This window comes from Beta vulgaris, chromosome 8 (genome assembly GCF_026745355.1).
Source record: "Beta vulgaris subsp. vulgaris cultivar EL10 chromosome 8, EL10.2, whole genome shotgun sequence".
In the NCBI taxonomy this organism is placed as follows: Eukaryota; Viridiplantae; Streptophyta; class Magnoliopsida; order Caryophyllales; family Amaranthaceae; genus Beta; species Beta vulgaris.
In genome coordinates this window covers 61,004,158-61,028,666 of record NC_079209.1, presented here as the reverse complement: position 1 = coordinate 61,028,666, position 24,509 = coordinate 61,004,158, and the positions used below count along the sequence as shown (strand labels likewise).

At 32.1% G+C, this 24,509-nt stretch overlaps 1 protein-coding gene across 1 annotated transcript; it reads right to left on the bottom strand.

Moving 5' to 3' along the window:
* Window positions 1-585: 585 nt before the first annotated feature.
* LOC104902377 (cation transporter HKT1;3) lies at window positions 586-9,078 on the bottom strand. The gene is made up of 3 exons (XM_010690137.3): window positions 7,806-9,078; window positions 2,097-2,327; window positions 586-1,189 (listed from the first exon to the last, which is right to left on the bottom strand). Exons 1-3 carry the CDS (start codon window positions 9,017-9,019, stop codon window positions 991-993), a joined length of 1,644 nt encoding a protein of 547 aa, XP_010688439.2. The 5' UTR covers window positions 9,020-9,078; the 3' UTR covers window positions 586-990.
* Window positions 9,079-24,509: the final 15,431 nt, after the last annotated feature.

Below are 24,509 nucleotides of genomic sequence, written 5' to 3'. Positions count from 1 at the left end.
TTGCAACGGATTTCTTCTTACCTTTTAAAAAAAAATTCATAGGTGGTATAAAGTGACAAAAGTATGCAACAGTGTATGACTGTATGTACATGGAAGTACCTTATCTAACTTTCAAGGTGTGTTTGACCATTATTTTGGGCGTAGTTTGGTGTGTTTTAGTAAGTCAAAATTATACTTTCTCCACGTTTTTTTTAATAATTGCAACGTTTTTTATTTTAGGAAGTTTTTTGTTACTTACAACGTTGATTTTTTGGGCAATATTTTCTCTGTTTTAATCTTTCTATTTCGCTTTTTTCCTTGGTACTTGTGAAGATTTCAAATATTGCGAGTATTTAAGAGGAAGTATTAATTTTCAAATACTTTGGCTAAGAAGTGTTTGGCTCGGAGTTTTTAAGCTTTGAAGTAGTCTTATACAAAAGCTACTAAAGTTAGATTTGGAAAAGTATTTTCAGAGTTATCAAGATTAGGCTTTTGACGGTATTATTTCACAGCCACGTAACTATATTTTTCCTTATATATAAATAATACAAATTAGTCAAAGTGAAATATGTGAATAGTGTTAAAAGTTAGACAGTAGAACAAAAATAAAACGAAAGAAGTACAACTTTATTGATTGCTTCTATAATACAACATTCTTGTGCCAAAATACAACAAAAGTTTTTACACCCCCTCTTGTTCTCCCTTCACAAAACCATAATTAAGTTGAAACACAAGGGATTTGGAGTATTTTATTGTACATTATCCCTTTTAAATAGGTTATACAAAAACTTTTCTATAAACTAAAAACATAGATATGCAAACTCAATTTCACACACTTTCAGATTTAAATCTAAATAAATAAACATACAACAAAGAATCCTGAACTCCACCCGATATTATACTCCTTACTCATATAAAGATAATCATAACGAACATATATTTTCGTATGAATAAGACGTATTATATATCGGGAGGAGTTAAGAATTTCTAGATATTTTGTAACAATTTGGTTTAAAGGAGCTTCCATGCTTTGCCTCCTTTCAAGTTAAATTTCTTGAGTCTTCCAAAGAACATTACTATTATAAGAACTATCTTTCCTTGATCACTCCAATACCCTGCAAATCCATACCATTTACTCACACAAGTTGAATCTGCCTTTAATTGCCTTCCACAGCTGTAGCCTGTTGAGAATCCAACATTTCCATATGCACTGCCAATAAATATTTAGTTTTAGCGTTCGTTTGCTTTCTGTTTCATGTTTTGTTGTAAATTGTAATAGCTTTAGGTTGTAATTCCGTTTTTTCTTAATGCAAATTTCTACGATGTTAATAAATAAGCAAACAATGGAGAACGGTGACTAGGGCTCGGCCACGGCACCACCCATAATCCCACCATGGAATCATAACATGACCAAACAACATGGTGGGATTATGGGTGGTGCCGTGGCCGAGCCCTAGTCTTTGGTCGGGTTGGCCTGATACGACTCGTGCACAAGCTAGCTTGCCCTAGCCTGGCCAAGCCTCAAATGTCATCTTTACTTAAAATGATCAGCATTGGGGGAAAATGTGATAATATGTCATTATAAATTGATTATGTTGAAATTTATGTAGCAAAATTTGATCGACGTAAGTAATTCTAGGTGATACTCTCTCTGCTTACTTTTACTTGCAACATTGGATCATGACACAACTATTCACGAGAAGAGAGGTAGAGAGAAAAAGAAAATATTGTTAAAATTAAAATTTCTACGAGTAAGAATATACGGAGAAAATATGAGCTATTTGTTTTTATTTTTTGTAACTAGATATAAAACTTTACTTTTCATAAAGTTTTAAAAAGTTAATTTCTAGCTACATGCACGTACATATTTTCTAAGAGTTTGTCTTGTAAAAGCTCGCCTATTTTTAAATTAAAATTAGGCAATGATAAGCTCAATATTAAAAAGAGAATTAGCCCAATAGCGGCTAGGTTAATTTCTTTCAGTGATTAGTTTAATCCATTTAGTTACTAGGTCTACTTTTATATTAAAATTAGACTGTCACTTTTAATAATTTTTGCATTCTCTAAATTAATACTAATTGTGATTAACAAAAATAATAGGAAAATTAGATCCTTACCTAATAACTTCAAATGCAATGTTGAAAATGTTGAAATTGAGGGGATCATCTTTAATGTTTTGCCTCTCTGTTATGCAAATGATCATGATGAAGATGGCAAGATAACTGAGTTGAGAAAATATGATATTCTTCAACATAATTTTGCTTTTCTTTTCACTTTTACATAGTATTTGAGGCAATTCTCCTTCCTCATCTTTTATTGGCACAAATGAAGTATAAGGTGGAAGATACCTGAGTAAAAATATGCAAATAAATTAAAGAAGAACCAAAAAGTGAAAAAAAAAATTGTTAGAATTATGGTTGCAATTTGAATACTTCATCCGTTTCGTTTTAAATGCAACAAATGAATATTTTATATCTCATAAAAAATACCCTTTGTTACATTTAAAACGAAACGGAAGAAGTATAAGTTAAGATTTTTCTTATGTCAATCAAGAAATTTGTACTTATTGCCCAAACTATCGACCAATATAACATGTATATTAATTAATATGCACTCGAATATACCTAAAACTAGATCAATCCAAAATAAAAATTTAGACATTTCATGTATCTAAAACATAGAAGATAGTTAAGATACATAAAAAAAAAAATCCACCTAATTAATCATGAATTTTAGAATAATCACAGCTATTATCTCAGAATAAATTAAAAGGAGTAGTATATATTGTTTATAAATTAAAAGAATCCTAGGAATGATCATGTGTTTAGTCTTTAAATGAGTCCATGAAAATTAAAATAATAATTGGATGGATCAGGAGAAGACCATGTATCATGTCACTTAATCAATAATTTATAGCCCATGATTGATTCCAAAATCAAAACTTAGGAACTTATTTAACTTTATGTTTGACATAATTATTTAATTAATTTGTGAAGTGTGAAGGCATTATTTTGATAATTATTCTCGGCAACAATTATTTTCAAAGATTCGCTAATATAATTTTAATCATTAATATCTTATTTAGTTACTCTATTTGTTTTTGAATAATCCTAAGCCCAAAAGTTGTAAGGTGAAAATCTTGCAAAACTTCAAGCATATATACGTGCATATGTATCAAAGTTAGGACTTCGATTATATATTGATAATTTTTTTAAAACTCAAAGATATATAAAGAAAGTTCTTTGATATAAGCTTAAGATCAAGAAAAGTATAAGAGACAAAGCTTCGTAAATGATATAAGAAAAATGAATATTATCAATTGTGGCTGTTCAAGAATTTCGTATCAGATAGCATACTTATTATTTATGGTTGTTCGACTTATTTGAAAGTTTTATAATTAATAACAAATAGTTTAGAATTTTCTTCATTTCCTTTAGCTCAATCCATTTTCTATAATCAGATAATGAAATTTATTTTAATTACGAACCCTTTTTTATATTTATATTCTCCTACATACATTCTACTCATATAATATTATCAGAATTATATTACGTAAGAGATATATTGAGGTCTAGCACAATCAATTTCAGGAAAATCATGCATTAACCCACTTTGGGCCTGTTCTCTTCGGCATAAAACAGCTGAACTGAACTGAACTGAACTGAACTTATCAAAGCTGAACTGAACTGAACTGAACTTATCGGAGCTGAACTGAACTGAACTGAACTTATCAGAGCTGAACTGAACTGAACTGAACTGAACTGAACTGAACTGAATTGAACTGAACTGAATTGAATTGAATAAAATTGAATTGAATTATATTACATTGAAATAAATTGAATGTAATAAAAATATAAATAATATTTTAAACAATAATAATATGAATATTAAATAATAATTATAATGATAAGTAATAATAATGAATAATAATAATAGTAGTATTTTGAATATTTTTAAATGACAGTTATAAATAAATAATATTAATAATCATAAATTATTAATAATAATAATAATAATTAATGATAGTAATGATAATTAATAATAATTATTTTATATTATTTGTATTAATATATTAATACTTGACGATGATATATATAACAATAATATCTAAGAAGTAAATTAATATTACTATTTTCATAATTAGATTTAATAATTTAAAAATATTTAGTAATAAAAATAATGATTGGTCGGACCGCGAAAATTACATCATAAACCGTCTTGACGCGATTTGATTGGTTTATGGGCTAAAAAAAGTGGGGTTTATTTGTGCTTTGACCTAAACCATGTTCCTCCTAATAATAATAGTAATAATAATTAGTAAAGCTACAATAAAAAAATATATAGAAACAACAACAATAATAATAATAATAATAATAATATAATAATAATAAATAATAATAATACTTAATAGTAATGATAATATTTAAATAATAATAATAGTAATTAGTAAAATAAATTATACCAACATAATAATAATAATATTTAACAAAATGGTTATAAAAGAATAGAGCTGAACTGAACTGAACTGAACTGAACTGATCTGAACTGATCTGAACTGAACTTATTGGAGCTGAACTGAACTGAACTGAACTTATTGGAGCTGAACTGAACTGAACTGAACTTATTAGAGCTGAACTGAACTGAACTGAACTGAACTGAACTGAAAATAAGCTGGAGAGAACAGGCCCTTTATTTTAATTTGATTAATATCATAATAACAATCAATCGGGATCCCCATTATTCTCTTTGATTTCTTAATAATTGAGTACTTAATTAATTTGTCGATAATATATATTATCTCTTGTTGAAAATATTAAATATTACTCCATACCAATTAACAAGAACTAATATTGCATTAATTAAACAAGTACAAGCAAGGTACCATTCAACAAATACACATTAATTAATATTATTAGTCTCTTTGATTATTTAATAATTGAGTACTTAATTATTTTCTTTATAACATATATTATCTCTCGTTTAGAATACTAATATTACTCCATATCAATTAAATAAGTCAACAATTATACATTCTATAAACAGGAACTACAATCGTGGTACTTAGCTTATATTATTCATGCTATATCCCTTGATGATAAAATGCAAGATGAATGAGGTAGGGAAAAATCAATTATTGTGCGACAAATCCAGCAGCTGACATAATATAGGTCAACTGAAACCTACACTAGATAGTTTTTTTTTGCAATTCTTTAATCTCTAGAATTCAATTATTTTTCCTACATTTGATAGGTACACATGTGGAAGTATGAGTGTACTGTCTCATATGAAAATTTAAATACTTTCTCTGTTTCAAACTAAATGTGACAAATTCATTTTTACGTATGTCGATGCATTATTTTAATCTCAATTATCAATAATTACATATAAGTAAAAATTATATTTTATGATAGTATGTCACGAACGAGTCTAATAAGATCCCACTTAACTATGTTTTTCATTATGTATAAATCACAAATCTACTTAAAGTAAAAAGTGTGAATAGTGAAAAGGTTAATTTGTCGCATCTAATTTGAAATGAAGAAGTATGAGAGTTTGAAAGAATAAGAGTTTACTTCGGTTGCCAATTTGATCTAGAATAGATTATTCTCTCCAATTTACCCCGTTATTATACACTTTTTCTGAAAAGAATTAAAATTTAGCAAAGTGTTAATAGTTTACTCTCTTTTCCACATAAATTGACTTTTACCCCTATTGTTCCCTCTTTATTTCTAGAAGCTATTCTATTATACTTTTGTGTTTAATAACATCAAAAAATGAATAGAAACATAAAACATAATCATATTTATATAAAATAATTAAATAATATATACTTTTGTGTTTAATTACTCATATCTATATACAATAATTGAAAATATATAATTCTAAAGTTAAATTATTTAATATTTTTCTCTTTCCTTATCAAATGATTTCCTTAATAATGAGGTAGCTGAGGCAAATAAAATTATATAAACAAATAAAAATAATAACATGTTCTTCTTATCAAGCGCCTCAAAGGTGTCTGTTAGCCTTTATCTTATCTTATAAATAGTTGAAATTATGTGTTAGATATTGAAATAAATAAAGAAAAATCGATCGCTACTACTAATAGAATAAAGACCAGTATTTCTGGTAGCTTTTTTTTTTTTTTTTACACTTTGCGGAATTCTATTAATTAGAAAACCTAAAACAAATTAGAACACATTGTTGAGCTATCTTATGAGCAGTAAAAACTTGTTGACGATTGACTTTCAGGACACCACATGAAGTGAAGGAAGCAACAAGAGATTGAATTTGAGTGATCATTGGATAATCACTCAAATCCAATTTCTTGCTGCTTCCTTCACTTCATATGGTGTCCTGAAAGTCAATCGCCAATAAGTTTCTATTGCTTATAAAATAGCTCAATAATGTGCTCTAACTAGTTCCAAGTTTTCTGTAGTAATTAATAAAATTCCGCAAGTGTAAAAAAAAAAAACTGACTAATATTTCCACGTTGACTATATATATATAATTTAATTTAAGGATCATTGACCCTTCCTTTTCTGTCATATTATAGACTTGTTTTGCTCACCATTGAATTTATGTATTAATCAACAGTACTGACCATGTTGGCATGCATGCGAGCTAAGCTAACACACGACTAGGCATAAGGTTCGTCATATATCAATTTAATGCAATATGCTTAGGTGACAAATTTTGGAAAAGATTTAGAGTGAGCTTAAGAATTGACAATCCTCGTGATATAAAAAGAGAGAAAATGATATTAAATATAATATTATAGAGAAAAAAAGTCATCAAAATTATTGCATATATTCAGTTTTTGTTTGTGTATTCTCTCTATTTAACTACTGAGAGCGATAGATTGTCTGAGCGAGTGAGAGAACAAAACCGCATTGGATGAGTTCTCGTCACACCGGATCTTCTTTCTATGCCTCGTGAGGGTCGTTGTGAACCTTTATAAGCACCACATGATTATATTTATTTGAGGCAAAAACGACCTGAGTGAGTCATATACTTATTAATAGTCGTAATACGTCAACATAATTGACTACTATACCTATTAGTCCTATTTGTGTTTGTTCCTACATTTACACCTCCCTTCAAACAACATGACTATTATGTTCTAAGTAGTTGAGTCATATGCTTAATAGCAGTCATAATACGTCAATATAATTCACTATCATACCTATTTGTGTTTGTTTCTACATTTACACCTTCCTTCAAATAACATGACTAGTATGTTTCCAACAAGTAGTACTAGGTATACCTTAGACTTTTGACTATTCATTTACTGAATTTGTGACTTTTTTTTTTCATGTTTGAATAAAAAAGTCATAGATTCTAGGTATATTCCTAGAAACACCTAAAAATTTATACTCATGAAGATTTTTCTTCTATAAACTACTAAAAAGTACATGAATTTTATCAACAAAATAACGTACTCAATAATCAATATCTTAATAGACCTTACTAAATCATTCATGATATCACTCTACAACATAATAATCTTACGCAAAATACGCTGTACAGAATCAAGTACATGTGCACATGCAATGATGCATAAGCATGTTAGTAGTTACCATATATATATATGCATGTCAATAAATATATTTCCTCCGTTTTATATTACTCACTATACTTCTCAATTCACGGACTTTTAGGCAATTTTCGGAGAAGAATGAGGTATGTAGAGAGTAAAAAGAAAAGAGATCCATATATGAGAGGAGAGAAATAATGTAGAACTTTCCACAATGAAAAGTGTAGCGAGTATTATGAAACGGAGGAATAAAGTACTAAAAGAAGAGAGATAGAGAAGAGAAACTAACATCATAACGATGAATAACACCAAGATAGCTGAGGCAATGGAGGAGAGATCAACAATGCTTTCACCAGTATGTCTTGAATTTACACATTGAAATAAAACTCCCACTAATTTTTGGTACAAATTAAGGCCATTAAAACCTTCAAAATTCCATTCCATAGTGCAAAAAAGTATGAATTGCACCAAAATGAACCCAAAAACTGTCACAACTAAAAGCTTAGAATGTTTGCTAGGAAGCAAGTGATGATAACCAATTTCTTTAGAATTCCTCATAAGATATTTTGTCTCATCTTTCTTTGTAAATTTACCTAAAACCCATATCGAAAATCGAAGAAAAGATGGAAATAATGTGTTTCCAAGTAAAATTTGAGGGATTAAAATCAATAAAAGACCAGAATTTTTGCTAAAAACTTGCATATTTTCATTTGTAGGTATAAACCCACAACTTGCAAAAGTTGATACTATAGTAAACAATGAGAAAGTGAATGTTTTTAGACCTTTTTTCTCAAGAATTTTATGTGCACTTGAAAAAATATTTAGGTATGCAAATACCATAGAAATCCCTAGTATATGTACTATTAATAAGTAACCCAAAACTAATAAACCTAAAACCCTAGTTGATTTAGATTTTATTAGGAAATCTATTTCTGATTTTGTTTTCTCCATTGTAGGATTATTTGAAATTTCTTCAGTACTACTACATGGGATAATAACTCCCAACTCAATACTTTCTAATGGTAATGGAAGGTTTGCAACAGAGTTAACCCTACTCCTTGCACTTAAGGGTGTATATGTGAGTTTCGAGGCCGAAAAATGGAGGCCTACCATGGATGTGAATACCTCTCCTCCTATGAACATTAAAATGGTTATTATAACAAGTTGTGAATTTGAGAATACCTCCATTTCAATGGTAGACATACTTGAAACAGTTGTTGCTGAAACTGAGGTGAAGAACATATCTATATCCCTAATGTTTTTATTAGGGTATGATGATAATAATCTTGTTCTTGGATCAATGTTTTTTAAGCTCACAAATCCACAAATAGAAACAAGAATGAAGTAGAAAACTTCAATCATAAAATGTGTTGTATGAGAAATGATAAATTCATTTATTTTGGAGGTTATCCAACATATGGATGTAATTAGATACACAACACATATACTTAGAAAACTATAAAAATGCTTATATTTTTCTACTAAGAATTTATATCTCAACATCTTTTTTGTAATGTATGTAAATAAGTACTAAAGGAGTAGTATCTAAGAGGATTATATTGTGGTTGATGTATATGTTTTCTTGAACTCACAATTGTGGACTTTATATAGGGGACAACTTCATAGGTATGGGTATTATGGGATATTCATGGGTAATTTAGTCTTTTCATACATTATTGCCTAATTATTTATAGGTGGCTCCATAATGGCCTCTAAATTTGAGTCAGATTTAGTTTAATGGACATGGCTGACATGTAAGTACACCACACTTTCCATAATTTCATTTTAAAAAAGTTTTTTATGCAAGTAGCATTAGTTTTGACTTTTAAGGTATGCTCCAAGGCCATTTTTTCTCTCTAATGTTTCATGATTTGACTAATTGTAGAGTTAATTGTGCATTAAAAAAGTCCATTTTTTCTTTCTTATTTCATAATTTGACTATTTGTAGAGTTAATTATGCATTAAAGAATATGAAGAATTTTTATATTGAAACTATACATTGAAGGGAATAATTCAGCAAAATTTTAAATGATATTGTTTTTTTCTTGTACTTTGTGCTGATAATAAAAGAAAATCGAGGGACGATTGAATAAAAAGTTAGATATCAATTAAATTACATGTAATGATCATGATGAGGAGCATCACCTGGACCAACAACTAGTAAATGGCTGATATCATTAACCGTGCTAACTTTGGTATGGAAGTTATGCATGAACGTAATGCTCATAACTTCCCTCTAGACCTAGCTGCTATCTCTTTTTAATATATGTTGTTGGACTTACTATTACCTAATCTATACTAATATATTAAAAGGCGTGCGTAAACCAGGAACGGTGCCACGTGGTGCTCTCCCTAGGGAGTTTTAGTTCATATAATCCATGTACAATAAAAAAAATTAGAAACTGCATAGTATAGGTTTTGATCCCGTGACCTCAAGTTTATGTACTAAAGTTTTAACCACTAGACCAAGTTGTATTTAGTGCTATCATATCAAAGTACAATATTAATAAATGAAAATTTTCTTACCCGGGGCATAGCCCGGGCCTAATAAGTAGTTTTAATTTAAAAGTAGGTGATTTCTTATAAGAAAAATTCTATATGAGCAAGTCATATGGCATAAGCACATACCGTGTTCAATTCGTGTGGGGGTGGTGGGGGTTGCTTAGAACATGGGGAGTCAAGCAATTATAAATATAATATAATAGCTCAATTATTTTACATAATATATTAATCTATGTCCTATGATGGGATAATTTAACGTGGAGTCATGGATATGCAGGATAGTTTGTAAATAAAATTAGGCCTGATTGGGCAATCATAGCAAGTAGTATTTGCTAATTTTTTTAGAAGGCCAAGTCTAAGGTTGGAGAAGGAAAACCTAGGATTAGAAAATAAGTATTTCACAAACAACATGTAATGTTGTCATTAATTAGAAATTAAGATTCCGTTTGGTAGGACGTAAAACATTTTCAGTGTAAAATGATTTTCATGGAAAACAATTTACAATGTAAAACACAATTTAAAAATTAGTTTTTCGTTGTTTGGTTCCATGTAAGAAAAATGATGAAATGAAAGGAAAATGAAAGGGAAAGTAAAAAGGTAGTGAGAGGAATGTACAAGAGAGATACGGAAAACAGTTTTGCCTTCATTTTGAAGGAAAAATGATTTTCCGTTATTATAAGAGTAATTTTACCACAACGAAAAATGGTTTTACACTCTTTTGCCAACCAAACAATGTAAAACTGAAAATAAAGGAAAACAGTTTTCCAGGAAAATAGTTTTCCAAGAAAACGTTTTACGCCCTACCGTCAAATCAAACAAGCGAACTAACATAGATCGAGGAAGTACCTATCAATGCAAACATCAGAGGAAAGGAATTATTAATGATCTTATGCACATTTGCTTCATGTTACCCTTTCCGTCCCATAAAAATATACACGTTTTGCCATATATTTGCAGGGGTGGTTCTTGGCCCATGCAATCATGGCGACAAAATAGCGCCCCCAAAATATATAAGAAACTTAAAATGGAAATAAAAACTTGAATCAAGCATTTATTACCTCAAATGATGTGTAATTTTGTCTTGAATTCTTAAACTGTTTCCATTTTAAGAAATGTATTTAATGCTTATCCTTAGCCCTAAGGGCTACATATAACATTACCCTTATTGTAAATTGTTTGAAGATTAGATAAAAGAAAACATTCAGATCAGTAGTAAAAGTATAAAGGAAGGAATAATGAGAACATGAAATTCATCAAAGTTTTGTTGTTTAAACTTTTGAATATAGTCGTCATTAGCTAGTTGGAAATACGATCTTATAGTTCTATCTTTTTTAAACAACAGATGAAGGCTCAATTAAAGAAATTGTATAGAATTTCCATTATTTTTGCCCATATTTGCCCCGCCCCTGTATGCTCGCAAAAAGTATCTACTTTTACTTTTTTTTTACCAGCTATGTACGTGTGCAGTCAGCAGCTGCTTCATTTTTTTCAAAGAGTTGATTTCGTACATTTAGTTAGACTTGCAAGAAGAGATCGAAAAGCATTATTCTTATAAGTAATTAAATGCAATGAGTTGCAAATTCAGGCTTCAATAAATGCATTCTTACTACTTTTAGATGTCAAAGGAAGAATAGTACCCTTTGTTTTAGTTGAAGGAAACTCTTATCAATCGGTCACTACTTCTGTATGAAATTGCTGCACTTTCTCTTGGGGGAAAACATGCATGAGATATAAATGAGTAGACTATAAATGAGCACCACATGTTTGAAAGTCATACAAAAGATTTTAGGAGTTTAGAAGATTACTAGCTCTTGTCCCGGGCGATATGGTCCGGATAATTTATCAACATACATATGAAGTCTTTAAAAATAGAAATATTATCTTGTTTTTTAATCATTTTTTCCTTTATCTAGATCAGCATAAGTATTGTAGGCTTGTAGCGTAGTTGGTTAGTGCATTAGCATATCAAATGAGAGGTCATGAGTTCGAGTTTTAAAACACATGTTTTTATTGCTTAATGTCTCGTTTGTCTTGAGTTTTAGATATATATAGATTTTTCTTTGACTAAATATTGTCCTAAAATAATTTGCGGCTTTTATGTTTTACATAAATATAACCCATTAGATCAAAAGCAAAACTGTTCCATTTGATACGAGTTTAGAAAAACATTTTCACATTTAAGTTGCTCTATACTTCATTATCTCACATAAATGAAGTCATAATTTTTTTTGTTTATCTAGGAAACAATTTAACCAACACTAGTTAAGGAAGTCTTCACTCAAGAGTCAAGACCATACTTAATTTGATATAAGAAAATAACATAAATTAACTTGTACTAGGGTCCATGTTGTAGGAAATATAATTGGTAAAACAATTCTAATAAACTTATTTATTTGAAAGTTGAATTAACATTGTCCTAAAGTTGAATTTCCCCCGTTACATACACACGAACTCTTGGCAATCAACCTTCAAGGATACACGACCACTGCTCCTCCGGTGTAGCACATAGTCACAGTTTGAGAACACTTCGAACAATGCCCAAAGAAGAGAAGAACTCCATTGAAATTTTCAAGTAGAAGAATTTTTGTCTTTGTCTCCCAGAGTACTAAACAAGCTAAAATATATGTAGAGAAAGGAAAAAAAACCGAAAAAAGGAAAGACAATTAATTAGGCGGATATTAAGGGATAACGGAAATTATAGTTAAAGAAAAGAATAAAGGTTACGAAATCAGCGAAGATACGAATGCTCATTTCTAGCAAAAAATAAGTAACTGGATTAAAATATCCCACAACCACGTCACCGGCCACACCACATGCCCAAGTGGTGACAAAACTCTATACAAAGAAGTTAAAAAACACTCTAAACTACCAACGTGGAAAAAGGAGTTTTTTTTTTTGTTCTTTTGAAGCAACTTTTGTAGCGAGAAAACTAACCCCCCAACTCCAACACATGTATGTTGTCTCCATGAATGGCCAAGGAAAGCTAGATAACTAGCAGGACAATCTTCTTTGTGGAGGATGTGGTTAGCTAATAGTACGTCGTAAAGTACACAAAGGAGAATAATTGGTTAGCTAATATGAACTGTAGCTGTAAGATTATCGCCTTAAATATTGAGGTTTTTTCTATAGCGAAGAGGAGACCATCGAGGATGGCTAGAGTTTTGGCTAGGAGAAGGCGCTAGGATTAACCAAGCACGAAAATTTCAGTGTATGCAGTTTAGTAGCTGTTTTTTTTAGTTTCGAGTTTAGGCCATTCTGTTTAATTAGGTTAGTTAGAAGGGTACCATATCAATTTTATAAAAAGAAGGTATTGTGTCAGACCGTCCGACGACCATAATCTTTGGTCGGACGACTTTCAGTTGGTTTTAATTTTTTTTCAGTTGGTTTCAATTTTTTTCAGTTGGTTTCAATTTTTTTTCAGTTGGATGTCTTCTAAGTTCAGTTACTTATCTTATTGTTTCATTTACGTGTTTTATTCTAACTGAAAACAAAACTTAAGTAAATGAAAGCAACTTACTTCTAAATGAAAGCAACTTACTTCTAAATGAAAGCAACTTACTTCTAAATGAAAGCAACTTACCTCTAAATGAAAGTAACTTACCTCTAAATGAAAGCAACTTACCTCTAAATGAAAGCAACTTACCTCTAAATGAAAGTAACTTACCTCTAAATAATATTTCTGAAAAAAGGCTTTCACATAAATCATCTAAAAAAACCCACCAATTTCTTCAAATTCAAAGTTTAAAAACAATTCAGCATTCTCGAATCGCTCTGCATCAGTAATTTGGTTTCCACTCCTGTCATGCAGCATATTTCTTTTGTTAGTGGCAAACCTCTCTTTCATAGAAGCATAGAAGTAGTGGTGGTTTGAATCCCCCAAACATAACCAAGTCACTCTATTGTATAATTCTCTTCTGCTCCTTACCTTTATTTTCAAATTATTATACTCTATTTCCATCGCTACCTCAGTTAGGAACCGACGATTTTTCTAAGTTTGTGTGTTGTGTTTTTTGACTTTTGATTTTATCTGATTTATTGGTGGGTCTTGTTGATTCAAAGTTTTATGTTTTGCCGAAATTCATTGTTGTTTTTGTCGAACAAAGAAAAATTTGAGTTTCATGTTTAGCGCATCATTGAGAGAGAGGAGTGGTCGTCCGACCAAATGTATTGTGTCAGACGGTCTGACACAATACTTTCACTTTTATAATAGACTTCTGCCTTCATATTTTGTAATATGTACTCTCTCTCTCCTAAAGATAATAAAATGTTTCTCATTTACATGTGGATTGTTAGTGAACCACGCGTTAATTCAAGTGTCGTCGATTGTTCTTTAATTCTTAGTTGCTTTATTTCTTTCGTTATAACAGGATAAGGTACCAAAATACATTATTTATTGTGCGAGCAAAAGTGTGCTTGTTTAGTTGTTTGGTTGGTTTGTAGGACGTACTTCCTCAGTTTTGAAATAGTTGCACCATTTGCATAGTGTTTACTATTCACATCTTACACTTTCATTTTATTTGGTGATTTATATTTTAGGAAAAACATAGTCGTATGAGATCTTGTTAGATTCGTCTTAATATATATTTTTTTAATATTAACTTTTTATAATTTTAACTCATTGATAATTGAAGAAATTAACGTTTAAAACCATGCATCGACGAGCGTAAAAACATTAAACAGTGCAACTATTTCTAAACGGAGGAAGTATAAGAGAGTCCAGGGAAGTGCAATGAGACCATTTCTTCAAAAAAAAAATTAAGCTCTAATTGCAGTATTGATAGATTATTTCCTGATATTTACAAGAAATAAATTAGCAGTATTTGGACAGATGTTATCGAGAAATAGTGTCAAATTGAGAAATGATGCATGTATTATGAAACAGAGATAGTATATTATAAAAAGATTTTGATTAGGTTATGCTTGATTTTATAAGTTATTTGCAACCTGATTAGTATTGTGATGAATATAATATACATGGATTAGATTCAAACCTAAAAGTAGTTTTGGAAAATGCCTAGTCATTTCCTAGATTGAAATATATGACAACATTTTTTCCCATTGCAATCACATATATATATGTGGTGATTAGAAATTGATACATTATATTAGTTAAAATCATGCATCGCATGGGTACTAACTTAGTTGATACTTATACTAAATACTATAAATTGCACAAGTCACAAATGTGTAATTTGCGTCATTTGTATGCATGGGTCAGCATGCTGCTATTCACATAAGTATTACCCCCCAAAATAAATAAATTATTCACTATAGTAGTCGTGTTTAGTACTAACTGCGAAAAAAAACTGGTTTTAAATAAAGCAAATAATCATTAATATATTTTCTGATTTCTGAAATGGTAAAAATCTTAGAATACATGTCAAAATTATGCATCAATTGGTTTATTATTTTTATTTTTAATTATCTTATCTAATACCTCGAGAATGCTCGTTAACTTTTGCCTTACATAAATAGTACTAGTATTTAGTAACATCACACTAATTAATTAGTTCTAATATAGCAACAATCCTATTCAGTAACTTGATCTAGTCATCTACTATTAAATTCCATGTGTCCAATAACAAAAACATCTCCCACAATAATTATTAGCTCTAAAATACTAGTAATAATCCACCTCCACAAAAAAAAACACTAATAAAAATCTTATTTCTTATCATCACATAATTATTCCCAAATAAGTTTTGAGTTAAGTACATACATTAATACATACATACATCATAGTTTTGATTTACATGAGGTATGATGAAGACTAAAACTTGATTTAACCAATAACCCTTCAGTGTATGTTGAGCTAGTTTTAGCTTATGCCCTTTCATAAATAGCGGCCACATTTGGGACTGAGCCACTGATGACACCTACTTATATTTCAAGAAGAAGGCCACATAGGGAGCCCTTACATAACTCCCTGTAGTATTTTCCATACAGTCGACTCTTTTTTCCGAATTTTACGCTTAGCAACTCCTATGTTCGAACATAAATAATTTTTAAGAATTTTTCTAGTTAATTAACATCTCCTATATCAATAAATAAAATTATATATGTTCTTGGTTGTTATATAAAACTAGTTTTTAAGTCCGGGCTATGCCGCCCCGAGTATTTATATTTTTTCATCTATTAATAATTTAATTTTAAAATGATTCTCTATATATCACTTGATGTAGTAGTAAATGTATCTTGATTCTTATTATAACGTCATCCGTTCGATTCAAGGCATCATTATGAGATGGAGCAAGGGGATGACTGCAAAAAGAAATCAAATAGGAAAAATAAACTTTTTTATGGTTGGATATAGGCATTGACCGTCATATTGCTAATTACAACACATATCTATAATTTTATAGAAACATGAATCACTAAAAGATGTTAGATCAGATGATGAATCTTTTGAAATCCTTACCTCATGTAAGGGGTTCGAGCCCATACTTCAACATATATATTTGTTAAAATAATGATCAATTGACTTATTGTTGGTTAATAGACATGTGACAAAATCCTAGTGGTAAAAGGAGGGTGCCACATGGCGCATAGAGCTGAGGTTGTCATGCACACATTTTAATATATTTGTATAGATGTTATTGGATGTGCTTCAATATACATTTTCAAAATATTAAATTTCATATGAGATTATTTTATAGACTAATTTATCATAAAGTTAAAAGGTCGACACTAACTCTTAATGTCGCATGATAAATTAGTATTGTCTCCAGATTATTTTTGGAGAAAAGTACTCCCTCTTCTAAATAGATGATCTATTATCACTTGGACATTTGCATATGTGAAAATTTCACCATTAACCTCTCTAGCTATCCAATACTTCTTCTATTTTTTTTTTTTTTTTTATCGTTCTCACTTAGAATCTTGACACTATTCATACTTAGGGATAATCTTCTCAATTTTCTTCAATTTATAAGAAAAAATATAGTCATGTGTTGTCTTATTTGATTTGTCTCAATTAGTACATTATTAATATTCAATCGTTATAATTTTTACTAATATATAATGAAAGATATTTAAGTTGAAATATGTGCAATGGGAGATGTGCACAGGAAAGTGAGAAAGATAAAAAAAACAGAGGAAGTACTTCAAATTTATAAAATTAAAGTTGATATTTTGAAATTATTATATGTATGAAACACCTTCTATATTTTGTAAAGCAACACTGAATTATACATATTTATGTAGGCAAATATGGTCAAATCAGATTATGTGAGCACTTGAATAGTGTAAAAATCAAAATGGAGCATTTGTTCAGAAGCAGAAGAAGGATGAAATATATATTAATAATCCATAAATCATTTAATAACTAGAAAAAAAGTTAACTTTTATTCATTATACTTCTTCAATTGAAATTTTTACTGAAACAAATAAAACTTACCCAAATAGTTTTTAAAACTCCTTGAAATTTGTCTCTACCTTCATTGTCATTTAAATTGTTGTTTCTACTGAGAAATGAATCTAATTTGTTATTTACCTAGGAACACTACAAGAGGGGGGGGTGAATTGTAGGTGTAGAAATAAACGTAACTTTTTGCGGAAATTAAAACTTAAACGAATAAACAAGCTAAAGGAACACAAGGGATTTTTACGAGGAAAAACTTCTTGGGCCCAACAAGAAGAAACAACCTCGACCACTAGGGATTTTAAACTCAACACTTTCACTAATTAGGCCAAACAACTCTGTTACAACCTAATTCTAACTCGAGCCACATTGAGTTTCTAAACTCAAGTTCTTGAACCACTGTTCCCTTAAGCAGTTCCTCTCAACTTCACTCGAAGTTTTCTCACACATACAAGCTTCACTCAAAGCCTTTCTCTTACAGAACTTCACTCAAAGTTCCCTTACCCAAAAAACCAAAATACAATTGATCGAAATAAGCTTAGTGGAATTAGAGTAAGAAGGCAAAGAACAAATGGCTATTATGAGAGAATGAAGGCACTGACACTTAATAAGTTAAACTCACTTAATTACTTAGTCAGACACAATTTGGAACTTATCTAGACTTCTATATTTATAGTGTTAATCATGAAGAACGTGGGATTAATGTTAGAGTACAGTTTTAATCCATTTACCCATGATGTTCCTTCCCCTAAGGAACACGTTTTACATCATGTCCCATGATCCCATGAACTATAAATGAACGTGGATAAAATGCAGCCATTACTCCTAATTAATAGGAGTTCCTTGAGCATTATCCGAAAATCAGTTTTTATAAACTCTTTTTCTTTAAATCTGAATTTTAATCTTTAAGAAAATAATATCTTTGAAATAAAATCTTTCTAACAACCGGATATTTATTTTCTTATTTTCCGAAAAAATAAAATCTTTTCCAAAACGATTTTCTTTTTAAAACTGATTTTATCATTTGAAATTAGAAATAACTAATTTCCTATAATCTAGGCATGACTTACTCCATTATCATTTTAACCGTTACACATGTTACACGCCTAAGTCTAGTTCCTTATATTAGTTCAGTTCCTTTAACATATTTGTAAGTGCCACTTAGTTTGTTCCTTACAAAGGAACAAACGCTTCATTCTCAAATATTCTGCCACAGTTCCTTACCATTCTTTCTTTGTTCCTTTACATTGGAACTAGAAAATAAAACGCCTAGCTTCTATTATTCTTGATCCAATGCTTGCTCCAGTATCAACATAGAAACTTCTTTACTTAGCCTTTGAAATCCTCTCTTGACTTCTTCATTGACTTCGTATTCTCCAGTTCCTTGCATTGATACCTTAAACACCATACACTTAAATAATTCATTAGTTCACTACTTAGTTTGTTCCTTTGTTTCTTTGTCATTATCAAAACTAGGGTTCAACATAATTCAACATTAAGGGCATGTTTTCTTCGGTATAAAACAGCTGAATTGAACTTAACTGAATTAAACTGAACTGAACTTAACTAAAATGAATAGTTATATGTGAGAGGAAAAGTATTGTCCAAAGCTGAACTGAACTGAACATAAACAGGGGAAACACAGGCCCTAAAATAAAGAGGTGATTGATTTAACAAGTTCTGCCACCAAAATGGAAGAAACTCATGCTTAATTGTGACAATAAAACTAGTATTTGACGCATGCTCCATCAATTTTTCAATATTATCAATCTGTGATTTCTCTGCATAAATGAATGATCTTGGATTATTAAAGAACTTATAACTTTTTATTCATTCATACCATCTATGACCAACATGTTTCCCAATGTATGGTGAATTTGATTTCAAGTTTGATGGTGTTAGAGATCTATTTGGAAAGATTGTATAGGATTTGTAGGATATCTTTTCTTATGTATAGGGTGCTTTGTTAATATGGTTTCCTACTTTGATGTATTATATATATGTTTGATAATTGATATTAATAGAAAAGGCAAGCAATTAAACCCAAAACACTTCTTTACATGGTATCAGAGCCGTAATTTTTTTTTTCTCTTTATCATTTTTTTTCTCATGGCCGGCAACACCCCTGATAAATCGCCGGAATCGTCTGTTTTTCGGATTGATATTACTAATCCTTTTTTTCTCGGCACCGGCGACCGTCCCAGCGATTTCATTACTCCTCCGACCCACCTCCGTTCCGACAACTATGATAACTGGGCGAGTGGCGTCCAGCTCGCGCTCGAGGCTCGCCGAAAATTCTGCTTCGTCGACGGCTCGCTGCGTGGTCCGATAGCCCCCTTCATCGACGCCGACTGGGTGACGGTCAACGAATGATTGTTTCTTGGTTACTCAACACTCTTGATGTTGACGTAAAAGGTACGTTAAGCAAATTTCGCGGAGCTCATCAACTATGGAGTCATTTAAAAACTAGATTTGCTACTATTAACGGACCTAGGATTCACCAATTAAAATCCGCTATTGCTAAATGTGAACAAACCAATAACATGAGTGTCTCCACGTATTATGGTGAATTGAATGTTTTATGGCATGAACTCTTTAAACATGAGCCCTTAATGTTGTGCACATGTGCCTCCCCATGCTCGGCTGGTTCTCTTCTTGTCGAACGTCGTGAAAATCAACGCCTTCATGATTTTTTGATGGGTTTATATTCTGATTTTTATGGTCGTCTTCGCACTCAACTTTTGTCAAGTGATCCCTTGCCTTCCTTTGACCGTGCGTACCAACTAGTTGTTTAAGAGGAACGAGTTCGCACGACCAAGCCTCCCACCGAAGACAAGCCCGCTAAGGTGCTCGGGTTTGTCGTGCTGGGCCGTCACCTTCTGCCGGATCTGGAGCTCGTGTTCAAAACTTTTCTGCAAATTATTTGAAGTTTGTTTGCAGCTATTGTTTCTACTACTGAACCGAGGTCCTTCAAGGATGTTATGCCGAGTGACGGGTGGAAACAGTCTATGCAAGCTGAAATTCAGGCGTTAGAGGATAATGGTACTTAGACATTGGAGGAACTTCCTCCCGGGAAACGTGCCTTGGGTAGTCAGTGGGTCTATCGCACAAAATACTTGTCTAATGGTGAAGTTGAACGGCTAAAATCTCGATTGGTTGTCTTGGGGAATCATCAGGAAGCTGGCATTGATTACACAGAGACTTTTGCTTTTGTTGCTAAAATGACTACTGTGCGCACCTTTCTTGCTATAGCGGCCTCTAAAAATTGGGAGCTTCATCAGATAGACGTTTATAATGCTTTTCTTCATGGTGATTTGGATGAAGAAGTTTATATGAAACTCCCTCCAGGTTTTGCCTGCTCTAACCCTAATCTTGTTTGTCGTCTCCGCAAGTCCTTATATGGCTTGAAGCAGGCTCCCCGTTGTTGGTTTGCCAAATTGGTCACTGCCTTGAAGGCTTATGGTTTCCTTCAATCTTATTCTGACTCTTCACTTACACTCATCACTCTGTTCAGATTAATGTTTTGGTGTATGCTGATGATATTATTATTTCTGGTAATGATTCCACTGCGCTATCTACTTTCAAGGCTTATTTGAGTGATTGTTTTAAGATGAAGGATTTGGGTGTGTTGAAGTATCTTATTGGCATTGATGTGGCTCAGAATGCTTCTGGTATTTTTCTTTGTCAGAGGAAATATACTCTAGATATTATTTCCGAGGTCGACTTGTTGGGTTCTAAGCCCTCTGGTTTTCCTATTGAGCAGAATCACCATCTTGCTCTTGCTTCTGGTGCATTTCTTTCTGATTCTGCTGCCTATCGACGTCTTGTTGGAAGTCTGATCTATTTGGTTGTTACTGATAAGTGCGTTTCTAACGCACTTTATGACTTTCTTTTGGTTTGTTTTAGCTCCCTTTTTCTCCTTTTCTTCCCTCATTCTCCTCACTTTTCCCTTCTATTTTATTCACTTGATCATACTTGATCATAGTGACATTTTGCTAGATTTTCGATCTATTTTGATCGAATTTCTAGCGCATATGCTTTCACCATATTTGTTCGTGTTTTTATTGCAGGTATGACCCTTTTCGGGGCCGAGTAATGCGAGACATGGCACAAGGGAACGAGCTAGAGGATGAGAGGGAGCATGAGGTGCGCCTAGAGCTCCCCCGCACACGATGGTGCGCCCGCACATTCTGCTGGTGCGCCCGCACCATCGACTTATCATGAGGCATATTACAGACGACTTCGGTGCGCCCGCACCTGCGTCTGGTGCGCCCGCACCTGCGTCTGGTGCTCCCGCACCTGCGTCTGGTGCGCCCGCACCACCTACTTGTGCGCCCGCACATTTTGACGGAGGAATTCAGGCTGAGGCAGAAGACTTAGGTGCGCCCGCACCTTACATGTGGTGCCCCCGCACCTATGTCTGGTGCGCCCGCACCATTTGACGGGAGATTTCCACCTTGAGGCAGAAGACTCAGGTGTGCCCGCACCTGAGGTCTGGTGCGCCCGCACCTGAGCATGGTGCACCCGCACCTGAGCATGGTGCACCCGCACCTCCTTATGGTGCGCCCGCACCATGCGTTTCGGAAAAGAAAATCGATCATTAAACCTCTTTTTGCTTGAGTAGTTTTGGACTTATGCTTTCATTGTAGTTTTCAGAGAATATTTTAGGGTTTTGTATTAGGGAGAAAACACTTTAGTTTCCATTGATAATTGAGATTAGTGATCATAGTTTGTGATTCGATTGACATTCAAGGTACTTTTCATTCAATTCAATTCAAAGTTTTAGTTTTTATTTCATTCTTTCCGTCTTTGTTCTTGCTTTTGATTATTCTAGATCTTCATTCTCTTAGTTTAATAATTGCGATTTACATTAGTTTAATCATTACTTAATCATGTTTAGCCTTAGATTAGTCATAGATTCTTTGTTTAATTGCTTTAACTCCATGATTAGTGAGTAGTTTCATAATCTAGGGTTAGGGTGAAAGTATGAATTAGGGTTTTAAATATGATGTTGATGTAATTGTGATGTATGGAGAAGTTCATGCATTGATCTTGGTGTTTTGAGACCTTAGGATAGATATTGATCACATTTATACTTTGGTATTTTGATTTCAAATATTCTTAAATCGAATTTTGAACTCTTTTATCATCCCCAAGAATCAACTTAATTTCTATGCCAAGATATTGGATGGAAATTAAGGGGATCCTTCATTAGGGGTTTTCCAAACTTATTGAATCTCTTAATCAATTAACTAAAGACCATTCGAGAGAGGATTTAGTTGATTGATTAAGTGATTACTCTTGAGGACCATTCGAGAGAGGACTCGAGTATTTTAGAGGAAAACTAAACCTTGCATAATCGTCTTCATTGCTTCACAATCGCATTAACAATCATTATCCGTTCTTATTCATACTAGTAACCTTAACTCTAGTGTCTTTTATTTGATATTTAAACTCGTGATATTTGCTTATTCTAGTTGTTAGTTAGTCTTAATTGTTACCAAACATCTTTCAAACCCCTTACTATTCTCTTAGTAATTGCTTGTTAGGACCATTCGAGAGAGGACTCGAGTATTTTAGGGGTTTTCCTGGGGATCGACCCTTGACTTGCCCTTACTATTCTCTTAGTAATTGCTTGTTAGGACTTATAAATATTGTTTGAAAAGCGGTTCTTAGTGCCTTAACGACACACTAAAAACCTCTTATCAGTTACTCGGCCCGATTTGGCTTATTCAGTTCATGTTCTCTCTCAGTTCATGCAAGAACCTCGCCAGGAGCACTGGGATGCTGCTTTGCGTGTTGTTCGCTATTTGAAGGTTACTCCTGGGCAGGGTATTCTTTTGCATTCTGATTGTGATCTTTCCCTTCAGGAGTGGTGTGACTCCGATTGGGCGGCTTGCCCCCTCACTCGTCGCTCGTTATCTGGTTGGCTTGTCTTTCTAGGGCATTCTCCTATCTCTGGGAAGACCAAGAAGCAGCTCATAGTTTTGTGCTCCTCTGCTGAGGCAGAATATTGTTACATGGCATCCCTTACTTGTGAGTTAAAATGGTTGAAGGCATTATTGTTAAGCTTGGGTGTGTATCATCCCAAATCTATTCCTCTATTTTGTGATAGCCAATCTGTCCTTCATATTGCCAAAAATCTTGTTTTCCATGAACGTACAAAGCACGTTGAAGTTAACTGTCATTTTGTTCGAGACGTCATTCGGGATGACCTTATTGATCCCTCCTACGTTCATACAAAACTCAGCTTGCCGACATTTTCACCAAGGCTCTTGGAAAGTCCCAGTTTGAATTGTTATTGTCCAAGTTGGGCATTTTGGATCCTTCCCATACCCATCTTGAGGGGGTGTTAGGAAAGATTGTACAGGATTGGTAGGTTATCTTTTCTTATGTATAGGGTGCTTTGTTAATATAGTTTCCTACTTTGATGTACTATATATATATATGTTTGATATCAATAGAAAAGGCAAGCAATTAAACCCTAAACACCGCTTTACATAACCCCTCCACTATTAGCTTACAAAATTAATCTAAGACCAAAATTGATATGATGATAAAAAAAAAATCGATTGCTTCCTATATTGCAGGATGATTAAAATATTTCAAAGTTGCGTTTGGAAATAAGATATTTATTTCGAAATCATTTTACCTGTATGAGCAAAGAAAACCAAGCAAATTCCTTTTTGCGACTGAGCAGACATTGCACCATTTAATAGTACTTCATCCGTTCTTTTTCTATTGCAATAATTAGATTTTTACATTATTCACCTATCACCTGTTCACTATCTTTTGAGATTCATAAACCTTAGGTAAGGAAAATTATAGTCGTGTGGAGGCTTGTTAGATTTATGAGTAAATATACTTTTAAAATATCAAATTTTTATAATTTCTATTAAAAAGTAATTAAAGATAATATAGTCAAAGTTGTGCATTGACAAACGTAAAACTCAATTTCGCGCGGGACGTTCAGCAGTTTAAAAAAATTTCGCGCGAGGGTGGCTGCAGTTTACGTGCACCCGTTGCTTTCTCAAAATTGAGTCATGATCTTGGCCTTAAGAATCATAATAACCATCTCTATTTTGTAGATTCTGCATTGTCTTGCATTACCTATGTACGACACACATATGA

Coding starts and splice junctions, on each gene's coding strand:
- LOC104902377 (XM_010690137.3), bottom strand. CDS start 9,019: ATGTTGAGATATAAATTCTTAGTAGAAAAATATAAGCATTTTTATAGT. Junction 2,328..7,805: donor GTGTTATTCATCGTTATGAT/GTTAGTTTCTCT, acceptor ATTTTTACTCAG/GTATCTTCCACCTTATACTT. Junction 1,190..2,096: donor ATTGCATTTGAAGTTATTAG/GTAAGGATCTAA, acceptor ATTTATTGGCAG/TGCATATGGAAATGTTGGAT.